Source organism: Podarcis vaucheri (assembly GCF_965113315.1).
Source record: "Podarcis vaucheri genome assembly, chromosome: 12".
Taxonomy (NCBI): domain Eukaryota; kingdom Metazoa; phylum Chordata; class Lepidosauria; order Squamata; family Lacertidae; genus Podarcis; species Podarcis vaucheri.
The window spans coordinates 64,160,042-64,187,238 of record NC_138750.1 but is presented as its reverse complement, the minus strand read 5'-3'; the positions used below and the strand labels follow the sequence as shown (position 1 = coordinate 64,187,238).

At 47.5% G+C, this 27,197-nt stretch overlaps 2 protein-coding genes and 1 long non-coding RNA gene across 10 annotated transcripts in view; 1 reads left to right on the top strand and 2 right to left on the bottom strand.

Moving 5' to 3' along the window:
- LOC309515114 overlaps positions 1-27,197 on the top strand; it is a 47,494-nt gene that overhangs the window by 12,380 nt on the left and 7,917 nt on the right. The window lies entirely within an intron of this gene.
- The window catches only part of LOC309514842 (uncharacterized protein), a gene marked incomplete at its 3' end in the record, with an annotated part of 56,815 nt that overhangs the window by 23,933 nt on the left and 5,685 nt on the right, over positions 1-27,197 (bottom strand). Inside the window, exons 1-2 of one of the 4 annotated variants that reach the window (XM_082192223.1) lie at positions 13,706-13,805; positions 6,897-7,401 (exon numbers count right to left, since the gene is read on the bottom strand). In XM_082192223.1, the coding sequence (XP_082048349.1) occupies positions 6,897-7,310 (414 nt within the window). In that variant the 5' untranslated portion in view covers positions 7,311-7,401; positions 13,706-13,805. Of the gene's footprint in view, positions 1-412; positions 741-6,896; positions 7,402-13,705; positions 13,806-27,197 lie in introns of those variants that run through there. The other 3 variants (XM_082192224.1, XM_082192222.1, XM_082192221.1) reach the window with 3 other exon arrangements.
- The window catches only part of LOC309514838 (uncharacterized protein), a 43,980-nt gene continuing 34,188 nt past the window's right edge, over positions 17,406-27,197 (bottom strand). For 3 of the 5 annotated variants that reach the window (XM_082192212.1, XM_082192213.1, XM_082192214.1), the window contains exons 5-6: positions 21,234-21,360; positions 17,406-21,142 (exon numbers count right to left, since the gene is read on the bottom strand). In XM_082192212.1, the coding sequence (XP_082048338.1) occupies positions 18,927-21,142; positions 21,234-21,360 (2,343 nt within the window). In that variant the 3' untranslated portion in view covers positions 17,406-18,926. Of the gene's footprint in view, positions 21,143-21,233; positions 21,361-24,900; positions 24,981-25,253; positions 25,336-25,535; positions 26,042-27,197 lie in introns of all 5 variants that reach the window. The other 2 variants (XM_082192211.1, XM_082192210.1) reach the window with 1 other exon arrangement.

Genomic DNA, 27,197 nt, shown 5'->3' with positions numbered 1-27,197 from the left:
CAGATGGAGCTGGGAGACAGCTTCCCTGGACACAGAATTGACCTGCACCTCCATGGACATGGGTGAGTCCAAAATGTCTCCCAGGCTGCGCACCTGGTCCTTCAGGGACAGAGTTACCCCATTCAGGACCAGGGAATCCCCCACACCAGCCCGCTCCCTGTCCCCCAGAAACAGTACTTCTGTCTTGTCAGGATTCAACCTCAATCTGTTAGCCGCCAGTTTGCTGTGAAGGAAGGACAGGCTTGCAGCCCTCCTGCAAAACCACCCGCCCTCCGCCCCCCCCCCCGGGTTTGCAGGGAGCAAGGAGGGGGCGCAGGACCCTGGGGGGCACGCATGATCTGAACACGGGCCCCCCCCTGCAGCCCTGGGACCCCCTTGTCCCCCAAAGGGAGGAAAGAGAGAGGAGACTCACCAGATTGCAGCAGGAGCCCCCCAGGCAGCGAAGCTTGCAAAGGAGACACACCAAACAGCCACGCCCCGCTTGCAGGAAGTGACCTGCTCCCCCCCCCCCAACACCATTCTCTCCTCTCTAGGAATTCGGCTCAGTTCCTTTTAACCCTTGGCGAGCCGAGCGCCCCCAGCTCATCCCCAGCCCCCTCTCTCTGCGTTTTCTTCCTCCAGAGCCGGAGCGCAGGAGGAGCCCCGCGCATTGCTGCCCCCCCCCCCCAGAGATGCTGTGTTTTGGGGGATCTGAGCTGGTCTCTCCCTTGGCCTGGAACAGCAGGATAAGCTTGCAGGGGAAGCGTGCCCCCCCCCCGGGGCTGCATCTCCTTTCATCCCCATCCTTGCCTCCGGCTTGGCTGTAGCCGAAACCAAACACGAATGAACCAGATCCCACGTGCAGCTGAGCCACGTTCACGGGTCGCCCTTCCCCGCAAGGCTGCGGGCCTGGCGAGTTGAAGGGTGGGGGGTGAAGGGGGGTGGGTGTAGGGGGGGTCCCACCCCTTCAAGGCAGCGTGCCTGTCCCACCCCCTTCCTTCCTTCCAGTCTCCTGGGGGCCTGATCCTGGCTGCGATGCTTAGAGTGTTTGTTGTGGGGCAGGAAGGGAAAGGAGAATGTGAGCCGCTTTGAGACTCCTTAAAGGGAGTGAAAGGCGGGATATCAAATCCAAACTCTTATTCTTCTTCTTCTTCGTCAGGTGGGGATGTGCGCGTGAGTCGGGGGGGGGGGCTGAGCAGAAAGGAAGGATGGATGCAAGCGGAGAAGCCTTTTCCTGCTGCCTGATTCCCCCCCCCCCCGGCTGGGAAGACATCGTGGCCCTTGCCTCTGGATCTGCGAGACTGTAAAGGATGATAGGAGGGGCAGAGGGGGGAATTTGGCAAAGGAAGCAGAGTAAGGGCTGCAAAAAAGAGGGGAATCTAGTCTTTTCTGGGAGTGAGCTAGTTTACTGGATAGTTAAAAAGAGAGGGCACTGTACAAAAATGGGGATCTAGCGGGGGGGGGGTGCTCCGTGCAGCCTTAAAGTTAGGGAGAGCAGATTGGGGAGTTTGGAGGGGAAGCGGTTTCCTCCGAGTTGTGGCCCGTCCCAGGTGAAGCCCGAGTCTCAGGAGTCCTTCTTTGAGACACCTCTGCCACTGTAATCCACTGGTCTACAGATGCCTCAGAGGGTTGAGACCCTGGGGAGATGTCCTGAGGGTCGGAAGTCCCAGGTCCTTGATAGCGGTTCCCAAACATTTTTGGGCCGCAGCCGGCTCCCAACACCCCTAGTGCCTCTTACCACATAAAAGCATTATTCAGAATAGCTGTTTGCACAATCCACTAAGAAAGATAAAAGCACAATAAAATTCTAAGCAGCAACGGTTGCACATTTATTCAAAATCCAATCAAATATACAGTGGTACCTCGGGTTAAGTACTTAATTCATTCCGGAGGTCCGTTCTTAACCTGAAGCACCACTTTAACTAATGGGGCCTCCTGCTGCTTCCGTGCCATCAGAGCACGATTTCTGTTCTCATCCTGAAGCAAAGTTCTTAACCTAAAACACTATTTCTGGGTTAGCGGAGTCTGTAACCTGAAGCGTATGTAACCTGAAGCATCTGTAACCCAATGTACCACTCTACATAGTTTAATTAATTCATGACAAAACCAATGAACTTGATCAAGTGCTATCAGCTTTTCAAAGTCTGGGAGTTGTGTACACTGCCACCCTTTGCCTCTTAGTGCCCCCCAGGAACAAAACCCTTCAGGGGGGTGTTGCCCATTTTGGGGACAACTGTCCTAGAGGAGACACAGGTTTTAAGTGTTGAGGTGGAGCATTCAAGGGGCGGAGCCTAAGGTTAGCGAATAGTGAGCCACATCCATTGGTAATTCCAGGCCACCCCTGAAACAACTTTCTATGTTGTTGTTTTTTAAAAAGGGGGGGGCTTATATGTATATCCTAACCCATAAATATGATATTATTATCATAATACTAATGTAAACATCTTTAGCCTACTACATTTTGTGTTAATTTGTTCCAAATATTGTCATATTTACAAGCAGAGTCTACGTCTGTAAGCAGTCTGTCCATAAATTGCAAGTGCTCTCAATCCGCTGATTAAAGGAGATCATGTCTTTGTTCTTCCAGTTCATCAATAGCAGTCACTTAGCTACCATTTTCGTTGTCCCGTTAACTTGCATATAGTAGGTATCTAGTTCACAAAAATATTCTCTGCTGCAAATTTTAGTTTCTTCTGATCGGCCATAATTATACAAACCAGCATTTTCTCCCAAGGGGACGCCGGTGGCGCTGTGGGTAAAAGCCTCAGCGCCTAGGGCTTGCCGATCGAAAGGTCGGCAGTTCGAATCCCCATGGCGGGGTGCGCTCCCGTCGTTCAGTCCCAGCGCCTGCCAACCTAGCAGTTCGAAAGCACCTCCGGGTGCAAGTAGATAAATAGGGACCGCTTACCAGCGGGAAGGTAAACGGCGTTTCCGTGTGCGGCTCTGGTTCGCCAGAGCAGCGATGTCACGCTGGCCACGTGACCCGGAAGTGTCTTCGGACAGCGCTGGCCCCCGGCCAATAGATGTGAGATGGGCGCACAAACCCCAGAGTCTGGCAAGACTGGCCCGTACGGGCAGGGGTACCTTTACCTTTACCTTTATTTTCTCCCAAAACCTAGTACTGTAAGTATATAAAAAGGTAAAGGTAAAGGACTCCTGGACAGTTGGGTCCAGTCAAAGACAACTATGGGGTGCGGCGCTCATCTCACTTCAGGCTGAGGGAGCTGGCTTTTGTCTGCAGTCAGCTTTTCTGGGTCTTGTGGCCAGAATGACTGAACCGCTTCTGGAGCAACGGAACACCATGACGGAAGCCAGAGCACACGGAAACGCCCTTTACCTTCCCGCCGCAGTGGTACCTCTTTATCTACATGCACCAGTATGCTTTCAAACAGGTAGGTTGGCAGAAGCTGGGACAGAGCAATAGGAGTTCACCGCTGTCAAGTGGATTGGAACCACCAGCCTTCTGAATGGCAAGCCCAAGAGACTATAAACCAATGTTTCAGGGAGACATTGTCCTTACCACATCTCCAGCATAATGCAACCTTAGCAAATCCTTTTTATACAGACCTCTATGTGGAGTCCAATAGATTCTAAAATAAGTTCCCACTGTGCAGGTAATATTGACATTTCTCTGACTGAAGCTCCTTCCACATTCAAAGCACTGATATGGTTTCTCCCTTTAAGAATCATTTGGTGGACTGTGAGGGGGGCACTATGACTGAACCTTTTTCCACATTCAAAGCACTGATACGGTTTCTCCCCTTTATGAATTCTTCGATGGGAAGTGAGACTTTCCTTCTTGGTGAAACTCTTCTCACATTTTGAGAACTGATATGCTTTGTCCAATGTGTGAATTCTTTGATGGGAAGTGAGAGTTGCTTTATGGGTGAAGCTTTCCCCACCTTTTTTTTTTTTTTAATCGCTGTATGTATTATTTGATGCATCTTAAGGACAGCACTCTGACTGAAGCTTCTTCCACATTCCGAGAACTGGTATCATTTGTCCCCTATGTGAATTCTTTGATGGACTAAGAGCTTGGCGCTATGACTGAACCTTTTTTTACATTCAAAGCACTGATACGGTTTCTCCCCTGTATGAGTTCTTTCATGGGAAGTGAGACTTCCCTTCTGGGTGAAGCTCTTACCACATTCCATGCACGAATAAGGTTTCTCCTTGCTATGGGTTCTTTTATGGGAACTGAGATGTGAGTTCCGACTGAAGCTCTTTCCACATTCCAAGCACTGAAATGGCTTCTCCCCTGTATGAATTTTTTTATGGGAAGTGAGAGATAATTTAATGGTGAAGCTCTTTCCACATTCTATGCACTGAAATGGCTTCTCTCCTGTATGAACTCTTTGATGGTTCTTAAGGCTAGCACTGTGACTGAAGCTCTTTCCACATTCCAAGCACTGAAATGGCTTCTCACCTGTATGGATTCTTTGATGGGACAAGAGACCTGCTCTCTGACTGAATCTCTTCCCACATTCCAAGCACGAAAATGGCTTCTCCCCTGTATGAATTCTTTGATGGAAAGTGAGATTTAATTTCTTGGTGAAGCTCTTCCCACATTCCAAACACTGAAATGGCGTCTCCCCTGTATGAATTATTTGATGCGCTTTAAGGTTGACACCCTGAGTGAAGCTCTTTCCACATTCTAAGCACTTATATGGTTTCTCCTCACTGTGAGTTATTTGATGGGAACTGAGATAAGATTTCCGACTGAAGCTTTTTCCACATTCCAAGCACTGATATGGTTTCTCCCCTGTATGAGTTCTTTGATGAGAAGTAAGAATTTCCTTCTGAGTGAAGCTCTTTCCACATTCCAAGCACTGATATGGTTTCTCCCCTGTATGAGTCCTTTGATGTAAAGTCAGACTAGTCTTCCAACTGAAGCTCCTTCCACATTCCAAGCACTTATACGGTTTTTCCCCTGTATGAATTCTTTGATGGAAAGTCAGATTTTCCTTCCGGGTGAAGCTCTTTCCACATTCCAAACACTGAAATGCCTTTTCTGCCGTATGAGTTGTTTGATGGGATGTGAGATGGACCCTCTGACTGAACCTCTTTCCACATTCCAAACACTGATATGGTTTCTCTCCAGTATGAATTCTTTGATGGGACCTGAGACCTGTGCTCTGACTGAAGCTCCTTCCACATTCCAAGCACTGATATGGTTTCTCCTGCGTATGAATTCTTAGATGAAGAGTGAGACTATCCTTCCGACTGAAGCTCTTCCCACATTCCAAGCACTGATAGGATTTCTTCCTAAAGAGATTTCTTTGGAGGGGAGTGGAATGGGAGCTCTGACTTAAGCTCTCTATACACTCCAAATATGTATATCGCTTCTCCGTTGTGTAGACTTTGTCATGGTCTGCCTTGTTCTTCATTTCCGAAACATCACCATCTGTAACAAAGAGAGAAACAGATCACAGCTTTAGTTAGAAAGGCAGCCCTCAATTATTGAACAATGCTAATTAATCCTTGGGACAGAGGAAGAACTGAAGAGAATTAAATGTAAGGTCTTACTACAAGCTTCATGGCTTTTGTTGACAGGCATTAATGAACATATTTATGGGAACCTGAGTGTCAGGAGTGGGGCAGCAATAAATCACACCGAGTAAGTGAAGTTAACTCTTTATGAGAAGAAACAGGCTGCTCAGAACTGTCAGGCTTCACGATCACAGCAACACTGCTCAGCAGGCCTTACCCCAATGACTAGGATTCTATGATTCCAACATCAGTCATCTTTTTGGTGAATCAAAAACTAACAGAAGCTACTTCAACTTCCCGAACGTCTCTAAAGCCTGAATTTCAAAACCTAAGCAGTTCAGACCAGCCAGATCATGATTTTTAAAAGCAAAACTGGAGGAAGAATATTCACAGACAAAACAGTAGCTAACTCTCCAGTCACGGTTCACTGTGAGGCTGTCAGAACCCCAGATGCTGTGGCTGTTGTTGTTTAGCTCCATTAAAACACTTGAGGTTCATCTCATAGAGATCCATACTGAATTTCAAAAGAGATATTGTAATCCAAAAGGCAGTCTTACTGAGAGAGTCCATGATCTCACGATTCTCCTCCATGACTTCCTTATGCAGAGCTTTCTGGTCAGGATCCAGCAACGCCCATTCCTCGTCTGTGAAATGAACAGCTACATCTTCAAAGTACACCGGACCCTACAATAAAAAGGGAAAGGTCCTCTTCTTAGAGATTATCTACTACACATTGCTCTGGTGTTTTCTGCCTGGCTGCCCCACCTCATAGCCTCTTTGCCTGCACTGCTCCTTCTCCCTACCTGATCTGGTTCCAGAGCTGATGTTTCTCCTCTGCCCCCATGCAAAGATGGAAGAAGCGGTCTTGGCAGCATCATTCTGTCACCTGTGAGAGACAAAGGGAGGTGGCAGGCCATTAGCACATGCTTTTCTTCGAGGTGAAGTAGTGCACCTCTAACTACAGATGGGCCTTAGAAAAAGTCTCACCTACTGAATGAATTTTGACAGTTGTATTTAAAAATACATGTCCCTCATTTGAGATCTGGGACCCAGGTGTCCTCCCCAAAAGATGAAAATAACCCACAACGGATTAGTTTCCAAATCCACAGAATGTGACCGAATGGAGAAAAAAATTCCTTCCTCCTTACCCAGTGGCCTCTCTCTCATGACCAACGGAGTCCTCTCTGCCTCACAGGAATCCAGGCCCATTTCTGCAAAAATAATCGTTTCCTGAAAGAACAACAGGGATTGAAAACAGAGAATGGAGAGAAAGATAAGAAAAGGAACGGGATAGGCAAAAGCTTTAGGGATATCAGATATTCCTTGGAGGCTTTCCAAAAAATATTGGGGGATTAAGAGAGAATTTTGGGATACTCTCCCTCCTGTTAAGTGACCCCTGGAAATATCCAGTGGACAGTTTCTCTCACCTGCTGCTCTGCCTGCTTCCTCTCCTCTGCCTGACTCAGGAGGAATCCTTCGGCCAGGGCCACCGCCTGGGAACTGGTCTCTGCTCCGCATTCCCGCACCCAGATCTCCATCTCTGGCAGAAGGACAGCCAGGAACTGCTCCAAGATCACAAGATCCAGCATCTCAGCTTTCGTGTGCCTTTCTGGCTTCAGCCACCTACGGTCAAGGTGGTGGAGTCGCCTGCAAAGCTCTCGAGGTCCTTTGGCCTCCTGGTCGCAGAACTGCCTCAACTGCTGGCTCTGCACATCTGAGCTGAGAGTGTCCTCCTCACCCAGGATCTTCTTCACGGAGTTTTCCCAGATTCCACCGCTGTTCCCAGTTTGGATGGCATGGCCTCTTCCTGCTTCAGGGCCAGCTGAGTCTTGCTCATCCATCTGGGCTCTCAGGAAGCTTCCAAGAGGTCGGAAGGAATCCCTTGTTCTTCTGCCCAGTTCCGTCTGTCCTAAGTAGAGGCGTTTGCAAATCCTACAAAGCAAATGTATTGTTCTGTTAGGAAACAGATACACGGTCAAGAGAATAAAAAGGTTTCCTGAGAAAGTGTGGGTGAATCTTGCTAGGAACCAGGGCTGGACTGAAACATAGCCCAGACTCTGAACTTTCTTTTTCCAAAACAGAAAAGGAGAAGCCAGCATCTAGGCCAGACATCCCCTCCAGATGTTTTGGGACTACAACACCCATCATCCCTAGCTAGCAGGACCAGTGGTCAGGGATGGTGGGAATTGTAGTGCCAAAACATCTGGAGGGCCGAATTTGCGGGTGTCTGATCTAGGCCTTCTAGAAGGGAAATTACCATGCAAAATGTGAGGAAACATAGGGATTTTCTGTTGAATGAATTTGCCTGGTTGCTCCTGCCTTTCAGTGTTTTCAGTCAAAGGATGAAGTCAGAACTGTGACTGACAAGTGAGTCATTTCTACGAGTGTAATTTTGACATTAGGCTATAGCCTCTGGAGCCACAGCTGGCGCAGTTTGATCTCGCCCCCAAAGGCACGCTCTCCCATTGTCTCCTGAGACAAGACGGATACCAACCATCCCTGGGGTCCTCAAGTGTTGCTCTCTGTCCCATCCCCACTTCAGGGCCCATTTCCTTCCTGCTTCCGTCTCATTTCCTAGCACCTGGAATCTGCAAAGTTCTCACGGCAGACTACTGGGGTGGGATCCCTTTGTCTTACCTATCTAGCCACCCCCTGGGGGGCCAAAGGAAAGCACTAAAAAGTGAGTCAAGAAGGGCTCACATTCCTACTGGGATTGTAAGGGACCATTTCCAGCTCCGGCTACTTTGCCAGCCACAGTCCCCTTGAGGCAGAGATGACGTGGCCAGGGTATTCCATGCTCAGGATGACATGGGGTTATTGCAATGTCCTCTATGTGGAACTGCCCTTGAAGAAAACTGGCTCAAAATGCGGTGGCCAGATTAGTGGCTGCGTCCCCTTTCTTTATAAATGGCATTTCTATCCCATATTTTCTCCAAGGAGCTGAAGGTGGCCTCCATGGGTCTACCCTGTCAGGCTTGCGCGCTCTCTCTCTCTCTCTCTCACACACACACACACACCATGACATTGGCCATTTACTTCATATTTATTAGTCCATCACAAGCCCCAGTTGGAGCTCAGCAATTTCAGTCCTCGCTGGAGGATGGAGTTGCCCGGACTGGGCCTCTCCTCTTCCTTCCCCAACAAGGAAGCCCCCACCGTTTCTTTCCCTCTTTCCCGCGTTCTTGTACAATCCTGGCCAGCCTGCGAGTTTGGGGCGATTCCACCCTCCTTACTTCCTCCAGGTCTGAATCACTATCAGAACTGGCAAGTTGCCTTCTGTCCCTCTGGCTCTCTCTTTCGTTTTTCCTCTGTGTCCAGAGACCAAGGGACTGCTGCTCCCTGCTTCTTCTCCCTCCCCTCTGAATTCCAGGCTTATCTTTCAACATCTACATGCGGCCGCTGGGAGAGATCATCAGGAGGTTTGGGCTGGGTGTTCATCAGTATGCGGATGATACCCAGCTCTACCTCTCTTTTAAATCAGAACCAGTGAAGGCAGTGAAGGTCCTGTGTGAGTGTCTGGAGGCGGTTGGAGGATGGATGGCGGCTAACAGATTGGGGTTGAATCCTGACAAGACAGAAGTACTGTTTTTGGGGGACAGGAGGCGGGCAGGTGTGGAGGATTCCCTGGTCCTGAATGGGGTAACTGTGCCCCTGAAGGACCAGGTGCGCAGCCTGGGAGTCATTTTGGACTCACAGCTGTCCATGGAGGCACAGGTTAAATCTGTGTCCAGGGCGGCTGTTTACCAGCTCCATCTGGTACGTAGGCTGAGACCCTATCTGCCTGCGGACTGTCTCGCCAGAGTGGTGCATGCTCTGGTTATCTCCCGCTTGGACTACTGCAATGCACTCTACGTGGGGCTACCTTTGAAGGTGACTCGGAAACTACAACTAATCCAGAATGCGGCAGCTAGACTGGTGACTGGGAGCGGCCGCCGAGACCATATAACACCGGTCTTGAAAGACTTGCATTGGCTCCCAGTACGTTTCCGAGCACAATTCAAAGTGTTGGTGCTGACCTTTAAAGCCCTAAACGGCCTCGGTCCAGTATACCTGAAGGAGCGTCTCCACCCCCATCATTCTGCCCGGACGCTGAGGTCCAGCGCTGAGGGCCTTCTGGCGGTTCCCTCATTGCGAGAAGCAAAGCTACAGGGAACCAGGCAGAGGGCCTTCTCGGTAGTGGCGCCCGCCCTGTGGAACGCCCTTCCAGCAGATGTCAAAGCGATAAACAACTACCTGACATTCAGGAGACATCTTAAGGCAGTCCTGTTCAGGGAAGTTTTTAACGTGTGATATTTTATTGTATTTTTGGTTTTTATGGAAGCCGCCCAGAGTGGCTGGGGAGGCCCAGCCAGATGGGCGGGGTATAAATAATAAATTATTATTATTATTATTATTATTATTATTATCTGTTCTCTCTCTGTGCCTGCTTTCATTTGCTGTCAGTGAAGCAACGTAGCTGACATACACCTGCTCATGGAATCCCTCTCATTACAACCCTTGAGAGCACATTTAATTTCTGTTTTAAAAAGCTGAACTGGCTGCCATTCGTTTCCAAGCCCAGTGCAAGGTGCTTATATGAGTGCTTCACTTTGGACCCCAAATATCTGAAGAGGCACCTCCTTTCCTACAGACCCTCCTGAGTGTGAAGGTTGGTCAAAAGAACCTCTTGGTAGGCTCTTTTCTTAAAAATAAAAATAAAAAATTGTATACATATTCAATTACACATTCCAATCCATATAACCATACAATAATAATCACTGACTTCCCTTCCCCTCTTCCATAGTTCTGATTAAATATCGATTACAACTGCATGTTCTGATTGCTCCTTATATTTTATCCCCCCCCCTTTCACTATACAGTGGTGCCTCGGTTAGTGAACTTAATTCGTTCCAGAAGTCCGTTCTTAAACCAAAACCGTTCTTAAACCAAGGTGCGCTTTCTCTAATGAGGCCTCCCACCACCTGTGCCCTTCCACCATTCGGCTTCCGTTCTTAGAGCGAGGTAAAGTTCACAAACCGGAAAACTACCTCTGGTTTTGCGGAGTTCGTATACCGAATAGTTTGTAAACAAGGCTGTTCTTAAATGGAGGTACCACTGTATCTTCATATATTTTAAACTGCTGAATTTACTCTCACTCTGCTGACATTTTGACCTGTTTGCAGTGATTCCTCAGATATTCTACACAAAATTCCCACTCTTCTTTAAAAACTCCATCTTCCTGTTCCCTTATTCTATTTGTTAATCTACATATTCCATCAATTTCATCTGCTATTCCTCCTCTGGTTAGTATTGTTTCCTCTTTCTATTTTGGAGCATGTGGCATTCGGGCTGCCATACTTACTGTATGTAGAGAAACAGATTCTTTTGATCTGTGGGAACATCTGTTCCTAGTATTCTTAATAAAATGGTTCTGGACTTTTAATAAAGGTCTTTTTAAACATTTATTTCATTTAATTATATATCATCTCTCATAAATCTTTGGCTGATTTACATGTCCACCACATATGATAAAATGTATCTTCCATTTCTCAATGCTTCCAACAGGGACCTGATTCTGATCTATACATTTTTGCTAGATTACTTGGTGCTAGGTACCACCTATATATCATCTTAGTCCTTTTTCCACATTCCCGCCCCCACTCAATTCTATGTTATGTCCTACATCTCTCGCCCAGGGTATCATAGCGGATTTAACCAACTCATCCTTTGTTTCCCACTCCAACAATAATTTATACATTCTACAAATTATTATTTTTTCTGTAATATCTCTAAGTTCCCTTTCAAATTGTGAACTTTGGAGCCATGAAACCATATTCCTTATCCACGTTAAAGATTCCGTTTAGTTGATAACAGTGAAAACAGTCTGTCACCGCATAGCTAACATCTTCGGGTTTCTTCTTTCTTGCTTTGTAAAGTTCAATAAGTCTCTATATGTTGCTCATGTTCCATCTTTCCATGGATATTGCTTCAGCAGGTGAGAGCCAAAGTGGTGCCTTCCTTTCAAGCAGGTTTTTAATGTTTGTCCCCTACAAATTCTTCCTAACTACATGATTCAAATAACTCTTATGTATTTTAGCTTTACCATGCCATAGACATGCATGCCAAGCTTCCTGGTCCTCATCTTGGTAGTTTCACCCCCCTGAGAGATTTGGGTGAGGGTGGCCCAAGAGAGGGCATCCTGGGGGCAGTACGCCCATTGGGGGATTCCCTCCCCACAGAGGCCCCTCCCCCTCTTTCCCATGGCCTCTGACAATGGAGACGTGTGTTTTCAGGACCCAGCCTATTCCTCTGATTATTATTTCTTTTGACTTTAAAAAATATTTTTAAATGGTTGTAAGCTGCTCTGGGTAACTAGTGGAACAGTGGTAACAACAGACAATAATAATAATAATCTGCAGCCTCAAGCATGGAAAATAAACAAAACAAAAAATAAAACCTCAAATTACACACAGAGCCTCAAAAATAGAGGCAGGCGGAGGGGCAGTTGGATTCTGCAGTTTTGAGCATTTGGCTTGATCGGGTTGATTTTAATTGAAACATAAATCATTATCTTTGCTTGGAAAGCCCCTCTCACGTTCCATCAATGGACCAACACTTTATATTTTTTCACTGGTAACAAACAAGGATAAAGGACTGTTTCACCCCACTTAATCTACACACTTAATCTGCTTCATTGACTATGCAAAGGCCTTTGACTGTGTTGACCACAACAAACTATGGCAAGTTCTTAAAGAAATGGGAGTGCCTGATCACCTCATCTGTCTCTTGAGAAATCTCTATGTGGGACAAGAAGCTACAGTTAGAACTGGATATGGAACAACTGATTGGTTCAAAATTGGGAAAGGAGTACGGCAAGGCTGTATATTGTCTCCCTGCTTATTTAACTTATATGCAGAATTCATCATGCAAAAGGCTGGACTGGATGAATCCCAAGCCGGAATTAAGATCGCCGGAAGAAACATCAACAACCTCAGATATGCAGATAACACAACCTTGATGGCAGAAAGTGAGGAGGAATTAAAGAACCTTTGAATGAGGGTGAAAGAGGAGAGCGCAAAATATGGTCTGAAGCTCAACATCAAAAAAAACAAAGATCATGGCCACTGGGCCCATCACCTCCTGGCAAATAGAAGGGGAAGAAATGGAGGCAGTGAGAGATTTTACTTCCTTGGGCTCCATGATCACTGCAGACAGTGACAGCAGTCATGAAATTAAAAGACACCTGCTTCTTCGGAGGAAAGCAATGACAAACCTAGACGAGCAATGAGAAACTTAGACAAGCAATGACAAACCCAAATCTCTCCATTCTGAAGGAAATCAGCCCTGAGTGCTCACTGGAAGGACAGATCCTGAAGCTGAGGCTCCAAGACTTTGGCCACCTCATGAGAAGAGAAGACTCCCTGGAAAAGACCCTGATGTTGGGAAAGATGGAGGGCACAAGGAGAAGGGGACGACAGAGGACGAGATGGGTGAACAGTGTTCTCGAAGGGACCAGCATGAGTTTGACTAAACTGCGGGAGGCAGTGGAAGACAGGAGGGCCTGGCGTGCTCTGGTCCATGGGGTCACGAAGAGGCGGACACGACTAAATGACTAAACAACAACAACAATCTATGCGCTACCCCAGGGGGGTCCTGACTAGGCCTTTGGCTGTGCGATGCTCAATGTGATCTGTCAACTCTGCTCCGTCCTGTTTGCCCTTTTTCAGCTTTTGCTTAAACCTAATCACGAAGCAAGAAGTCAGACTCTGTCTGACCTCTAATAATGAAGATTACGTTGTAGATATTTTCATTAACCTATTGTGCTATTTTTGTGATGTACCAATGAAAGGGCCCCAAGGCCCTTACGGGGAAGAGAGGGGAGACTCACCAGATTTCAGAAGGGGCCGCCGAGGCAGCTCTTGCGCAGGAAAATGAAAAAATGTCTTTTATTTTTGGCGCATATCTTATTTCTGAATGTTTCCGTCTGGCCACAACCTCTATTAACACAAGTGACTGCTGCATAAACCTAAATGCGGTTTCTTTGCTTGCCATTCTTTTCTCCACAAAGCGCTGAGCATCCATGGTTACAAAGGAAGGTAATTGCAGACCTCCTGCAAAACCACCCACCCCCCGGCTTTGCAGAGAGCAAGGAGGGGGCGCAGGACCCTGGGGGGCACGCATGATCTGAACACGGCCCCCCCCTGCAGCCCTGGGACCCCCTTCTCCCCCAAAGGGAGGAGAGAGAGAGGAGACTCACCAGATTGCAGCAGGAGCCCCCCAGGCAGCGAAGCTTGCAAAGGAGACACACCAAACAGCCACCGCCCGCCCCCCCTTGCAGGAAGTGACTTAGAGGGGGGAGGGGCTTTTGTTCTGAAAGACCGGTCCCCCCCCCCCCGCCATTCTCTCATCTCCTCTCTAGGAATTCGGCTCAGTTCCTTTTAACCCTTGGCGAGCCAAACATCCCAAGCTCACCCCCCCCCCCGCGCGTTTTCTTCCTCCACAGCCGGAGCGCAGGAGGAGCCCCGCGCATTGCTGCCCCCCCCCCAGAGATGCTGTGTTTTGGGGGATCTGAGCTGGTCTCTCCCTTGGCCTGAAAGAGAGGATAAGCTTGCAGGGGAAGCGTGCCCCCCCCTTGGGCTGCATCTGTGATCCACGCGACGGTCACCTCCAGACTGGATTATTGTAACTCGCTCTACGTGGGGCTGCCCTTGAGACTGACCCAGAAACTCCAGCGGGTGCAGAATGCCGCGGCGAGACTCCTTACGGGGTCTTCGCTGCGAGATCACATTCACCCGGTGCTGTACCAGCTGCACTGGCTCCTGGTGGAGTACAGGATCAGGTTTAAGGTGCTGGTTTTAACCTTTAAAGCCCTATACGGCCTAGGACCCTCGTACCTACGGGACCGCCTCTCCTGGTATGTCCCACAGAGAAATTTACGGTCTGCAAATAAAAACACCCTAAAGATCCCAGGCCTCAGAGAGGTTAGGCTGGCCTCAACTAGAGCCAGGGCCTTCTCGGCCGCGGCTCCAATCTGGTGGAACGCTGTGTCACAAGAGACTAGGGCCCTGCGGGACCTGACATCCTTCCGCAGGGCCTGCAAGACAGAGCTGTTCCACCAGGCCTTTTGTCAGGGCGCAGCCTGACCCCCTCCTCTGGCAATCTGCACAAAACTTTGCTTGATGGTTGCCATTAATTTGATTTTAATTTGATTAATTAATTTTATAATGAATGTTTTACAATGTTGAACCATTTGATTGTTGTTAGCCGCCCTGAGCCCGGCTTCGGCTGGGGAGGGCGGGATATAAATAAAATTTATTATTATTATTATTATTATTATTATTATTATTATTATTATTATCTCCTTTCATCCCCATCCTTGCCTCCTGCTTGGCTGTAGCCAAAACCAGACACGAAGGAACCAGATCCCACGTGCAGCTGAGCCACGTTCACGGATCTCCCTTCCCCGCAAGGCTGCGGGCCTGGCGAGTTGAAGGAGGGGGGGCTGAAGGGGGGTTGGTGTAGGGGGGTCCCACCCCTTCAAGGCAGCGTGCCTGTCCCACCCCCTTCCTTCCTTCCAGTCTCCTGGGGGCCTGATCCTGAACGCCCAGGAAGACACCTCTGCCACTGTAATCCACTGGTCTACAGATGCCTCAGAGGGTTGAGACCCTGGGGAGATGTCCTGAGGGTCGGAAGTCCCAGGTCCTAGGTAAAGGGACCCCTGACCCTTAGGTCCAGTCGTGGCCGACTACGGCGTTGTGGCGCTCATCTCGCTTTATTGGCCGAGGGAGCCGGCGTCCAGCTTCCGGGTCATGTGGCCAGCATGACTAAGCTGCCCCTAGCGAACCAGAGCAGCACACGGAAACGCCATTCACCTTCCCGCTGGAGCAGTACCTATTTATCTACTTGCACTTTGACTTGCTTTCGAACTGCTAGGTTGGCAGGAGCAGGGACTGAACAACAGGAGCTCACCACGTTGTGGGGATTCGAACAACTGATCTTCTGATCAGCAAGTCTTAGGATCAGTGGTTTAACCCACAGTGCCACCCATGTCCCTCAGGTCCTAGAAAGCGGTTCCCAAACACTTTAGGGCCGCTGCCCCCCCCCAACACCCCAGTGCCTCTTACCAGATAAAGGCATTATTCAGAATAGTCATTTGCACAACCCACGAAGAAAGATAAAAACAATAAAATTCTAAACAGCAACGGTTGCATTTATTCAAAATCCAATTAAATATACGTAGTTTAATTAACTCATGACAAAACCAATGAACCTGATCAAGTGGTATCAGCTTTTCAAAGTCTGGGAGTTTACACTGCCACCCCTTTGCCTCTTAGTGCCCCCCAGGAACAAAACCCTTCAGGGGGGTGTCGCCCATTTTGGGGATGACTGTCCTAGAGGAGACACAGGTTTTAAGTGTTGAGGTGGAGCATTCAAGGGGCGGAGCCTAAAGTTAGCAAATAGCGAGCCACATCCATTGGTAATTCCAGGCCACCCCTGAGACAACTTGTATGTTGTAGTTTTCTAAAAGGGGGGGGGGTATATGTATATCCTAACCCATAAATACGATATTATCATCACAATACTAATGTAAACATCTTTAGCCTACTACATTCTAAGGAAGTTCTCTGGCTGGTGCGGTGGTGAGTTTCCCTTGGATAGAGCACCCATGTACCACTCAAAGACTTTTCATTCTTCCACTCTCCCTTCTTCTCTTCAGCAGTGCAATGCAGCAGCAGCAGCGGCGGCGGCGGCCAAAATAGCTGATCCTATTCTAGGCTGCAACAACCGAAGCGCAGTGTCTGGATTGAGGGAAGAAATAGTCATGCTGTATTCTAACTTGGATAGACTCCACCAGAGTTCTGTGTCCAGTTTTGGGCACGACAATTTAAGAAGGATATTGACAAGCTAGAACATGCACAGAGGAGGGTGACCAAGATGATCAAGGGTCACATGGAAGATGGAGCAAGCTTGTTTTCTGCTGCTCCAGAGGGTAGGATCCAAATGGCTACACATCAGGAAGAAAATTCTGATGGTGACCTCTCCTTCCTTGCAGGTTCATCACCAGAGGTTAAACGACTATCTTTCAGGCATGCTTCAGCAGACATTCCAGCATTGCCATGGCCCTGGTGGTCCCTTCCAACTCTACAATTCTCTGTTTCTATGCCTCTCCTGATAGGCATCCTTTGATGGGAAGCAGGATTGTCACACTCATTGAAGCTCTTTCCGCATTGCAATAACTGAATGGTTTCCCCCTTTATGAATTATTTGATGGGAAGTGAGTTGGGCTCTCTGACCGAAGCTCTGTCCACATTCTGAGCACCGTTATGCTTTGTCCCCTGTGGGAATTCTTCCATGGGCTGTGAGACTTGTCTTCCGGGCAAAGCTCTTCCCACATTCCAAGCACTTATATGGTGTCTCCTCCCTGTGAGTTCTTTCATGTGAAGTGAGACTTCTCTTCCAACTGAAGCTCTTATATGGCTTCTCCGCTATATGAATTCTATTTTTTTAATCTTTTTTTTTAGATTTTTATTTTTTAACAATGTCTATAATCATTACAATACATTCAGATTTCAATTTTCCCCTTCCCTGCGGACTTCCCTCAACTTCCATCACTGGTTTATTACATCTTATATTACATTCTGCTGTTTATATTTACTTCTATATTGTCATATTAAGTGTCCTATTTTTTGTAAAGAAAATTGCAAATGTTTATTTAAATCCTGCCAATGACTCTTTTTTTTTTGTTGTTTCTGCAGATATGATGTAAAAGGTTCCCATTCTTTTTCAAAGTCACTATTGTCTTTTCCCCGACAGTTTATCTGTTAGCTTTGCCAACTCTGCATAGTTCATCAGCTTCTCTTACCTTTGTTCTGTAGCCTTATGAGGCTTTGCCCTTGGGTGGGGGAAAATATTGCGCCCGGGAAAGGGAAAATGGGAGTCAACAGACACTCAAGGAATAGTTTCGAAGAAAAAGCTTTATTTCTACCATCCATGAACTGGTAGAAGGAGCAAGTGTGATAGTTCACAAACAAGCACGAGTTCACAGCCATTTGCACAGAGTATATATTTCCCTTCCAGTTCCCTCCCCTTTCTCCACCTTCTTAAAAGTTTCTGCCCCATGTGTCTCCTTAGCATGAACAGAAAGTTCCTGTCTCGGGACTATTTTGGACTCTTGGCACGCTTCCCAGGAAAGGGGAATGAGAGCGGTTCAGCATGTCCAAAGATGTTGCAACTGAATGAGATAAAAGTCAGTTCTCGGGCTTGAGTATTCTTGGCAATGACAGAGCCTATTCATTAGATTTTTGAAGCCTTCTCGTACCGACAAAAGAATAACATTTTTCCTATGCATCTTGTGAGAAAAGCAGAGAAGAGCAGAGAAAAGCTGTTTTGGATTTTTTTTAGAAGACAAAAGGAATTTTGGACAGTTTTGACGCCTGGGGTGATTATTGAGGGGGGGTTGACTTCGGGCCTTGGTGGGGTCACCTGTCCTCACCTCCTTCAGTTCCTTTGATGATAATTCCCCAGTCTTCCAGTTCTGGAAGACTGGTCCGCTGTATGAATTATTTGCTGGGAAGTGAGATGGGCGCTTCGAATGAAGCTCTTTCCACATTCTGAGTGTCCCAGTGTCCAAGTATCCCAGTGTCCAAGTGTTCCAGGGTCATGGAGAAAAAGCAGTAAAACAACTCCCACGACCCCCCTGCGATGTTTCCTGAACAAATTGGAAAGACACCACGAAAGTAGATGATTGAGGATTTAAAACCTGGTGAAAAATAGACTCCAAACACTTATGTGAAGTTGCCTTACCGTCCCCCATGGCTTAGGAAAAGTAGAACTGTGACTACCCAAGCCAAACTGTGCTCAGTATGGCAGCAAGTACAAGTTAAAAAACCCCACCAGTCTTGTCAGTCCCAGGAGAAAAGGAGGAAGGAGTAATTTGGCCCCCTCCAACCTACGCACCAATTGCACCTGTTGCTGCACAAGGGTTGCCAAATCTGGGAGCAGGCGAGGGTGAGGGCACTAGTCCTTTCCCCCTGCCCAGATGGACACAGGTCCTTCCCCCCCTTGCACAGGCTAAGGATCCCCAACTCCCAAGAAAAGAGGATGAGGAGAAAGGGGAGGGAACTGGAAGGGAAATATATACTCTGTGCAAATGGCTGTGAACTCGTGCTTGTTTTGTGAACTATCACACTTGCTCCTTCTACCAATTCATGGATGGTAGAAATAAAGCTTTTTCTCCGAAACTATTCCTTGAGTGTCTGTTGACTCCCATTTTCCCTTTCCCGGGCGCAATATTTTTTCCCAGCCAAGGGCAAAGCCTCATAAGGCTACAGGGTCACCTGTCCTCACCTCCTTCAGTTCCTTTGACGATATTTCCCCAGTCTTCCAGTTCTGGAAGACTGGTCCGCTGTATGAATTATTTGCTGGGAAGTGAGATGGGCGCTTCGAATGAAGCTCTTTCCACATTCTGAGCACTGGTATCATTTGTCCCCTGTGTGAATTCTTTGATGGACGGAGAGCTGAGCGCTCTGACTGAACCTTTTTTTACATTCCAAGCACTGATATGGTTTCTCGCCTGTATGAACTCTTTCATGGGCTGTTAGATTGACCTTCCAAGCGAAGCTCTTTCCACATTCCATGCACTGATATGGTTTGTCCTTGCTGTGAGTTCTTTGATGTGAACTGAGATGGGAGTATCGACTGAAGCTCTTTCCACATTCCAAGCACTGAAATGGCTTCTCACCTGTATGAATTCTTTGATGGAAACTGAGATTTAACTTCTGTGTGAAGCTCTTTCCACATTCCAAACACTGAAATGGCTTCTCCCCTGTATGGATTCTTTGATGGGACACGAGACCGATTCTCTGACTGAATCTCTTCCCACATTCCAAGCACTCAAAGGGCTTCTCCCCTGTATGGATTCTTTGATGCCGCATGAGAGATGCTTTATGAGGGAAGCTCTTCCCACATTCCAAGCACTCAAAGGGCTTCTCCCCTGTATGGGTTCTTTGATGGGACACGAGACCAATTCTCTGACTGAATCTCTTCCCACATTCCAAGCACTCAAAGGGCTTCTCCCCTGTATGGATTCTTTGATGCCGCATGAGATCTGCTTTATGAGTGAAGATCTTCCCACATTCCAAGCACTCAAACAGCTTCTCCCCTGTATGGATTCTTTGATGGTACACGAGACCTGCTCTTTGAATGAAGCTCTTCCCACATTCCAAGCACTCAAAGGGCTTCTCCCCTGTATGAGTTCTTTGATGTGAAGCCAGACAATCCTTCCGGCTAAAGCTCTTCCCACATTCCATGCACTGATATGCTTTCTTCTCACTGTGACTTCTTTCATGTGAAGTGAGACTGCTCTTCTGACTGAAGCTTTTTCCACATTGCAAGCACTTATACGGTTTTTCCCCTGTATGAATTCTTTGATGGGAAATAAGACTTTCCTTCCGAATGAAGCTCTTTCCACATTCCAAGCACTGAAATGTCTTTTCCGCTGTATGAGTTGTTTGATGGGATGTGAGACTTCTTTTCTGGATGAAGCTCTTTCCACATTCCAAACACTGATATGGTCTCTCCCCTGTATGGATTACTTTATGGCCTGTGAGACTTCTTTTCTGGATGAAGCTCTTTCCACATTCCAAACACTGATATGGTTTCTCCCCTGTATGAATTCTTTGATGGGTTGAGAGATGGGCACTCTGACTGAACCTCTTTCCACATTCCAAGCACTGATATAATTTCTCCCCTGTATGAATTCTTTGATGGGAAGTCAGACTGTCCTCCCGGGTGAACCTCTTTCCACATTCCAAACACTGATATGGTTTCTCTCCAGTATGAATTCTTTGATGAAGAGTGAAATGATGCTTCTGACTGAAGCTCTTTCCACATTTCATGCACTTATATGGATTCTCCTTGCTGTGAGTTCTTTGATGGCCTGTGAGACTTATCTTCCGGATGAAGCTCTTTCCACATTCCAAGCACTGATATGGTTTCTCCCCTGTATGAATTCTTTCATGGGCTGTTAGACTGACCTTACAGGCGAAGCTCTTTCCACATTCCAAGCACTTATAGGGTTTCTCCACGATGTGAGTTCTTTTATGGGAACGGAGATAGGATTTCCGAATGAAGCTCTTTCCACATTCCAAGCACTGATATGGTTTCTCCCCTGTATGAATTCTTTGATGAAGATTGAGATTATCCTTCCGACTGAAGCTCTTTCCACATTCCCTGCACTGATACGATTTGTCCTTGCCGTGAGTTCTTTGATGAGAACTGAGATTGTAGTACCAACTGAAGCTCTTTCCACATTCCAAGCACTGATATGGTTTCTCCCCTGTATGAATTCTTTCATGGGCTGTTAGATTGACCTTCCAAGCGAAGCTCTTTCCACATTCCAAGCACTTATAGGGTTTCTCCACGCTGTGAATTCTTTGATGGGAACGGAGATAGGATTTCTGAATGAAGCTCTTTCCACATTCCAAGCACTGATATGGTTTCTCCCCTGTATGAATTCTTTGATGAAGAGTGAGATGATCCTTCCGACTGAAGCTCTTTCCACATTCCAAGCACTGATAGGGTTTCTCCCCTGTATGAATTCTTCTGAAGCTTTCTATACGCTCCAAATATTGATACCGCTTCTCCGTTGTGTAGATTTGGTCTCCCTCATTCTTCCTTTCTGATTCATCACCATCTGCAACAAAAAAGAAACGGATCACATCCTCAGAGACTGAATTTCAAAAAGAATTCCAAAAGAGATATTGTAATCCAAAATGCAGCCTTACCAAGAGACTCCATGATCCCACGATTCTCCTCCATTACTTCCTTATACAGAGCTCTTTGGTCAGGATCCAGCAACTCCCATTCCTCATCTGTGAAATGAACAGCTACATCTTCAAAGCACACCAGACCCTAAAATAAAAAGGGAAAGGTCCCCTTCTTAGACAACATACAGATTATCTACTACACATTGCTCTGTTGTTTTCTGCCTGTTCATTGCTGTTTTGTTTTAATGTAATTGTTTTGCTGTACATTTTTAATTATGGATGCATATTTTAATGTTTTAACAAAACTGGGTATTTTTGTGTGTATTTTAATGACCGGTATTAAGCTTTTGGGGGAATGAATGGAGTGCCACATGGTGATCTTCAAATACCGTATTTTTCTCTCTATAACGCGCACATTTTTTCTCCTACAAAGTAAGGGGAAATGTCTGTGCGTGTTATTGAGCGAATATGTGGTCCCTGGAGCCGACTGGCCCGAGTGCAGGGGCAAAAATCAGATCGCGCGGAGGAGGGAAGGCTGTAGAAGTGAAGCTGCTGCTTTCCTGCATTCTGCCTCAGGGTCTTACTGCCCACCCGCTTCTGTTTTCGGTTGCTGTGTTTGCTCAAATGCAACAAAGAGCAGGGAAATCCCCTGCCCTCCTGGCAAGCAGAGGGGAAAGGAAAGGACCGCGTCCTTCCTTCTAATTCCTTCCTAATCACACTGCACGCAGGCTCCAGCCCACCCGGCTCAGGTTCCGTCGGCTAGGAGTGCAGCCGACAGCCACCACCTCCTCCTCCTCTCCGTGCTCCGGTGCTGCGTCCAGCATTCTAGGGACTCACAGGCAGCCGGAAAACATGCAGGTTGGAGGGGGGGGAGGCTGGCTTGGGAGGGGGGAACTTTTGCCTTCCTTTCCTCACTCCCGTTAAACCCCTCTCCTGCATTGTTAGCCAGCTGCTTCTCCGCACACCCCTCTCGTGCTCCTTGTCCCTTCTGTTTTTCCTTCCCTCCCCACTTAAAACGTGGTTACAAAGCACGGATCCACATGGATCCTCAGGATCTTTGCATTGGGTCACTCCAAATTCACCATCAGATCACACAGCATGTTCATGGCTACAGCCTGCACCAAAAAAACCACGTACCCACTGTTGCCTGGTGCTGCAATGGTGCAAAAACGTGGTTACAAGCACGGATCCACATGGATCCTCAGGATCTTTGCATTGGGTCACTCCAAATTCACCATCAGATCACACAGCATGTTCATGGCTACAGCCTGCACCAAAAAAATCACGCACCCGCTGTTGCCTGGGGCTGCAATGGTGCAAAAACGTGGTTACAATGCGCAGATCCACATGGATTCTCAGGACTTTTGCTTTGGTCTACCCCAAACTCACCGTCAAATCACATGTCTGTGGCCACAGCATGAAGCACAAAAATGATACATCCACTATTTCTTTCAGAATTTTTTTTCTTGTTTTCCTCCTCTAAAAACTACATGCGTGTTATGGTCAGGTGTGTGTTATAGAGCGAAAAATACGGTAATTCTCTCTGCTCATCGATTCCAGTTTCCCAGATGGAAGGATCCTCTCTTGGCTCTCCCCATCTACTGTTCTGGAGGTGGGGGGAACCTTCACAATGCATTAAAGTCAACTTCAGGGGGTACTGCGGGTCACAGGGAGGGGAAGGAGGGGAAAGGTGAATTCTGGCCACTGTTTTTATGATTTGTCAACTATTTAGAAGCCTATTTTAGCATTAAATATTAACTCTGTAAATAAAACTGCAACTACTGATAAATAATAGTGGTACCTCGTATTACATACGCTTCAGGTTAAAGACTCCGCTAACCCAGAAATAATGCTTCAGGTTAAGAACTTTGCTTCAGGATAAGAACAGAAATCGTGCTCCGGCGGCGCAGCAGCAGCAGGAGGCCCCATTAGCTAAAGTGGTGCTTCAGGTTAAGAACAGTTTCAGGTTAAGAATGAACCTCCAGAACAAATTAAGTACGTAACCAGAGGTACAATTGTATTAGCAACATTCAGGAGGCTAGTCAACGTGAGGTGATTGTTAATAATAATAATAATAATAATAATAAATTTTATTTATATCCCGCCCTCCCCAGCCGAAGCCGGGCTCAGGGCGGCTAACAACAATCAAATGGTTCAACATTGTAAAACATTCATTATAAAATTAATTAATCAAATTAAAATCAAATTAATGGCAACCATCAAGCAAAGTTTTGTGCAGATTGCCAGAGGAGGGGGTCAGGCTGCGCCCTGACAAAAGGCCTGGTGGAACAGCTCTGTCTTGCAGGCCCTGCGGAAGGATGTCAGGTCCTGCAGGGTCCTAGTCTCTTGTGACAGAGCGTTCCACCAGATTGGAGCCGCGGCCGAGAAGGCCCTGGCTCTAGTTGAGGCCAGCCTAACCTCTCTGAGGCCTGGGATCTTTAGGGTGTTTTTATTTGCAGACCGTAAATTTCTCTGTGGGACATACCAGGAGAGGCGGTCCCGTAGGTACGAGGGTCCTAGGCCGTATAGGGCTTTAAAGGTTAAAACCAGCACCTTAAACCTGATCCTGTACTCCACCGGGAGCCAGTGCAGCTGGTACAGCACCGGATGGATATGATCTCGCAGCGAAGACCCCGTAAGGAGTCTCGCCGCGGCATTCTGCACCCGCTGGAGTTTCTGGGTCAGTCTCAAGGGCAGCCCCACGTAGAGCGAGTTACAATAATCCAGTCTGGAGGTGACCGTCGCATGGATCACAGTGGCTAGGTCAGGGCGAGTGAGATAAGGAGCCAACTGCTTAGCTTGGCGGAGATGAAAAAACGCCGCCTTTGTTATAGCTGTAATCTGCGCCTCCATAGAGAGGGAGGTATCGAAGATTACACCCAAACTCTTCACGGACGATGCTGGCACTAATTGCACCCCCGCAAGAGACGGGAGTTGCCCCCTTGATCCCATATCGCTCCGTCCCAGCCAGAGGACCTCTGTCTTCGAAGGGTTTAACTTCAACCGGCTCCCACGTAGCCATCCAGCCACAGCTTCCAGACATCTGGTCAGTGTATCTGGGGCCGAGTCAGGATGGCCATCCATCAACAGATAGAGTTGGGTGTCATCGCCATACTGATGGCAACCCAGCCCAAAACTCCGGACAAGCTGGGCGAGGGGGCGCATAAAGATGTTAAAGAGCATCGGGGAGAGAATCGCACCCTGAGGCACTCCACACACCAAGGAGTGGCGCGATGACAATTCCCCCCCAAGCGCCACCCTCTGTCCCCGACCGGAGAGAAACGAGCGCAGCCATTGAAGGACTGTGCCCTGTATTCCCACGTCGGCAAGGCGGCGGTCCAGGAGTTCGTGATCGACCATGTCAAAGGCTGCTGACAGGTCTAGAAGAATCAGCAGCCCCGACCCGCCTCGATCCAGCTGCCTGCGGAGATCATCTGTTAGGGCGACCAGAGCCGTCTCGGTCCCATGACCAGCGCGGAAGCCGGACTGGAATGGATCGAGAGCAGATGTTTCATCCAGAAACCAGAGGTACAATTGTATTAGCAACATTCAGGAGGCTAGTCAATGTGAGGTGATTGTTCACCATTCTCAGAACATAAGGCTCCTGCAATGGCCTTTACAGCCAAGAGAAGGAGGAGAGAGATTCATTACGGACTCTTTCACCACAATCCTTCATTCTCCCTACCTGATCTGGTTCCATAGCTGCTGCATCTCTGCCTTCATGCAAAGAGGGATAAGCATCTCTTGCCAGCATCATTCTGTCACCTGTGAGAGGGAAAGGTAAGTGGCAGGCCATTTTCACATGCTCCTCTTAGAGGTGAAGCAGTGCATCTCTAACTACAGGTGGGCCTGTAAAAAAGTCACACCTACTGAGTACATTTTGACATTTGTATATTAGCTAGGTAAAAATACATGCCCCCACTTTGGGCTCTTGGCCCCTAGTGTCCTCCCCAAAATGTTGGGGGGGGGACCCACAGATTAGTGGCAAAATCTACAGAATGTGTGACCAAATGGGGAAAAACCCTCCTTCCTCCTTACCCAGTGGTCTCTCTTTGGTCTCCAATGGAGTCTTCTCTGCCTCAGAGGAATCCAGGCCCGTTTCTGCAAAGATAATCTTTCCCTGAAAGGGCAAAAGGGATTGAAAGCAGAGAATGGAGAGAAACATTAGAAAAGGACTGGGTGAGGCAAAAGCTTTAGGGGTATCCGATCTCATTCCTTGGAGGCTTTCCAAAAAAGGTTGGGGGATTAAGAGAGAATTTTGGGATACTCTCTTTCATGTTCGGAGCCCCTTGGGAGTATCCAGAGGACAGTCTCTCTCACCTGCTGCTCTGCCTGCTTCCTCTCTTCTGCCTGACTCAGGAGGAATCCTTCGGCCAGGGCCACCGCCTGGGAACTGGTCTCCGCTCCACATTCCCTCACCCAGCTCTCCATCTCTGGTGGAAGGACAGCCAGGAACTGCTCCAAGATCACAAGATCCAGCATCTCAGCTTTTGTGTGCCTTTCTGGCTTCAGCCACAGATGGTCAAGGTTGTAGAGTCGGCTGCAAACCTCTCGAGGTCCTTTGGCCTCCTGGTCGCAGAACGGCCTGAAATTATGTCTCTGCACTTCTGAGCTGAAGGTGTCCTCCTCACCCAGGACCTTCTGCATGGAGCTATCCCAGAATCCCCCACTGCTCCCAGTTTGGATGGCATGGCCTCTTCCTGCTTCAGGGCCAGCGGATTCTGGCTCATCCATCTGGGCTCTGTGGAATCCCCCAAGAGATCAGAAGAAAGCTCTTGGTCCTACTACCAAGTTCTGTCTGTCCTAAGTAGAGGGCTTTGCAAATCCTACAAAGCAAATACATTGTTCTGTTATGAAATTGATACACAGCCAGGAAAAGAAAAAGATTCCCGGAATCTTATTAGGAACCAGGGCTGGACTGCAACACAGCCCAGACTCTGAACTTTCTTTTTCAAAAAAGGAAAAGGAGAAGCCGGCGTACAGCCCTACTAGACGTTACTATGCAAAATGTGCAGGAAACATTGGGAAGGTCTGAAAAATGAATCAGCCTAGTTGCTCCTGCCTTTCAGTGTTTTCAGTCAATGAAAGAAGACAGAACTGTGATTGACAAGTGAGTCATTTGTACAAGTGTAATTTTGACACTAGGCTAGGGCCTCTGCAGCCGCTGCAACCTTCCCACAGTTTGACGTCACCCCCAAAGGCACACTCTCCCATTGTCTCCTGAGACAAAGGGATGCCAACCAACCAACCAACCAACCAACCCACCGGGGGATACTCAAGAGCTGCTCTCCCGGATGGCATGCATATATATGGTACGACAAGGTTAAAGCTCATAAAGCTTTTAAAAATCATATTGTCAGGAAAGCATTATATAATGTTTGGATTAGATACAAGGATTTGTTGGAAAATAAAACCCCAAGGTGGTTGTCGCCAATGGAGGCAAAAGCCGTGAAAAAGCTCAATATGGAGGCCAAATGGCCAAAATATTGGGAAATTTTGGAACAAGAGGGAGACAAACTGAAATTACAGAGTTATGAGAAATTGAAGTTTAAAGTACGAGATTGGCTCCATTATTACCAAATAATGGAGGTTTACAAACAGGACAGGAAAATTGGCTTCCAGGTGGAGAAATCAAAATTAGAAACAGAACTGTTAGAACCCAATACTAAGAATTTGTCAAGAATGTATAACTTGTTGCTGAAATGGAATATACAAGATGAAACAGTTAAATCAGCTATGATTACGTGGGCACAGGACATTGGTCATAACATTATGTTTGCTGACTGGGAACAGTTGTGGACCACAGGTATGAAGTTTACGGCATGTAATGCCTTGAGAGAGAATATTATGAAAATGATTTACAGGTGGTACATGACCCCAGTCAAGCTAGCAAAAATCTATCATTTGCCTGATAATAAGTGTTGGAAATGTAAAGAAACTGAAGGTACTTTTTTTCACCTTTGGTGGACGTGCCCGAAGATT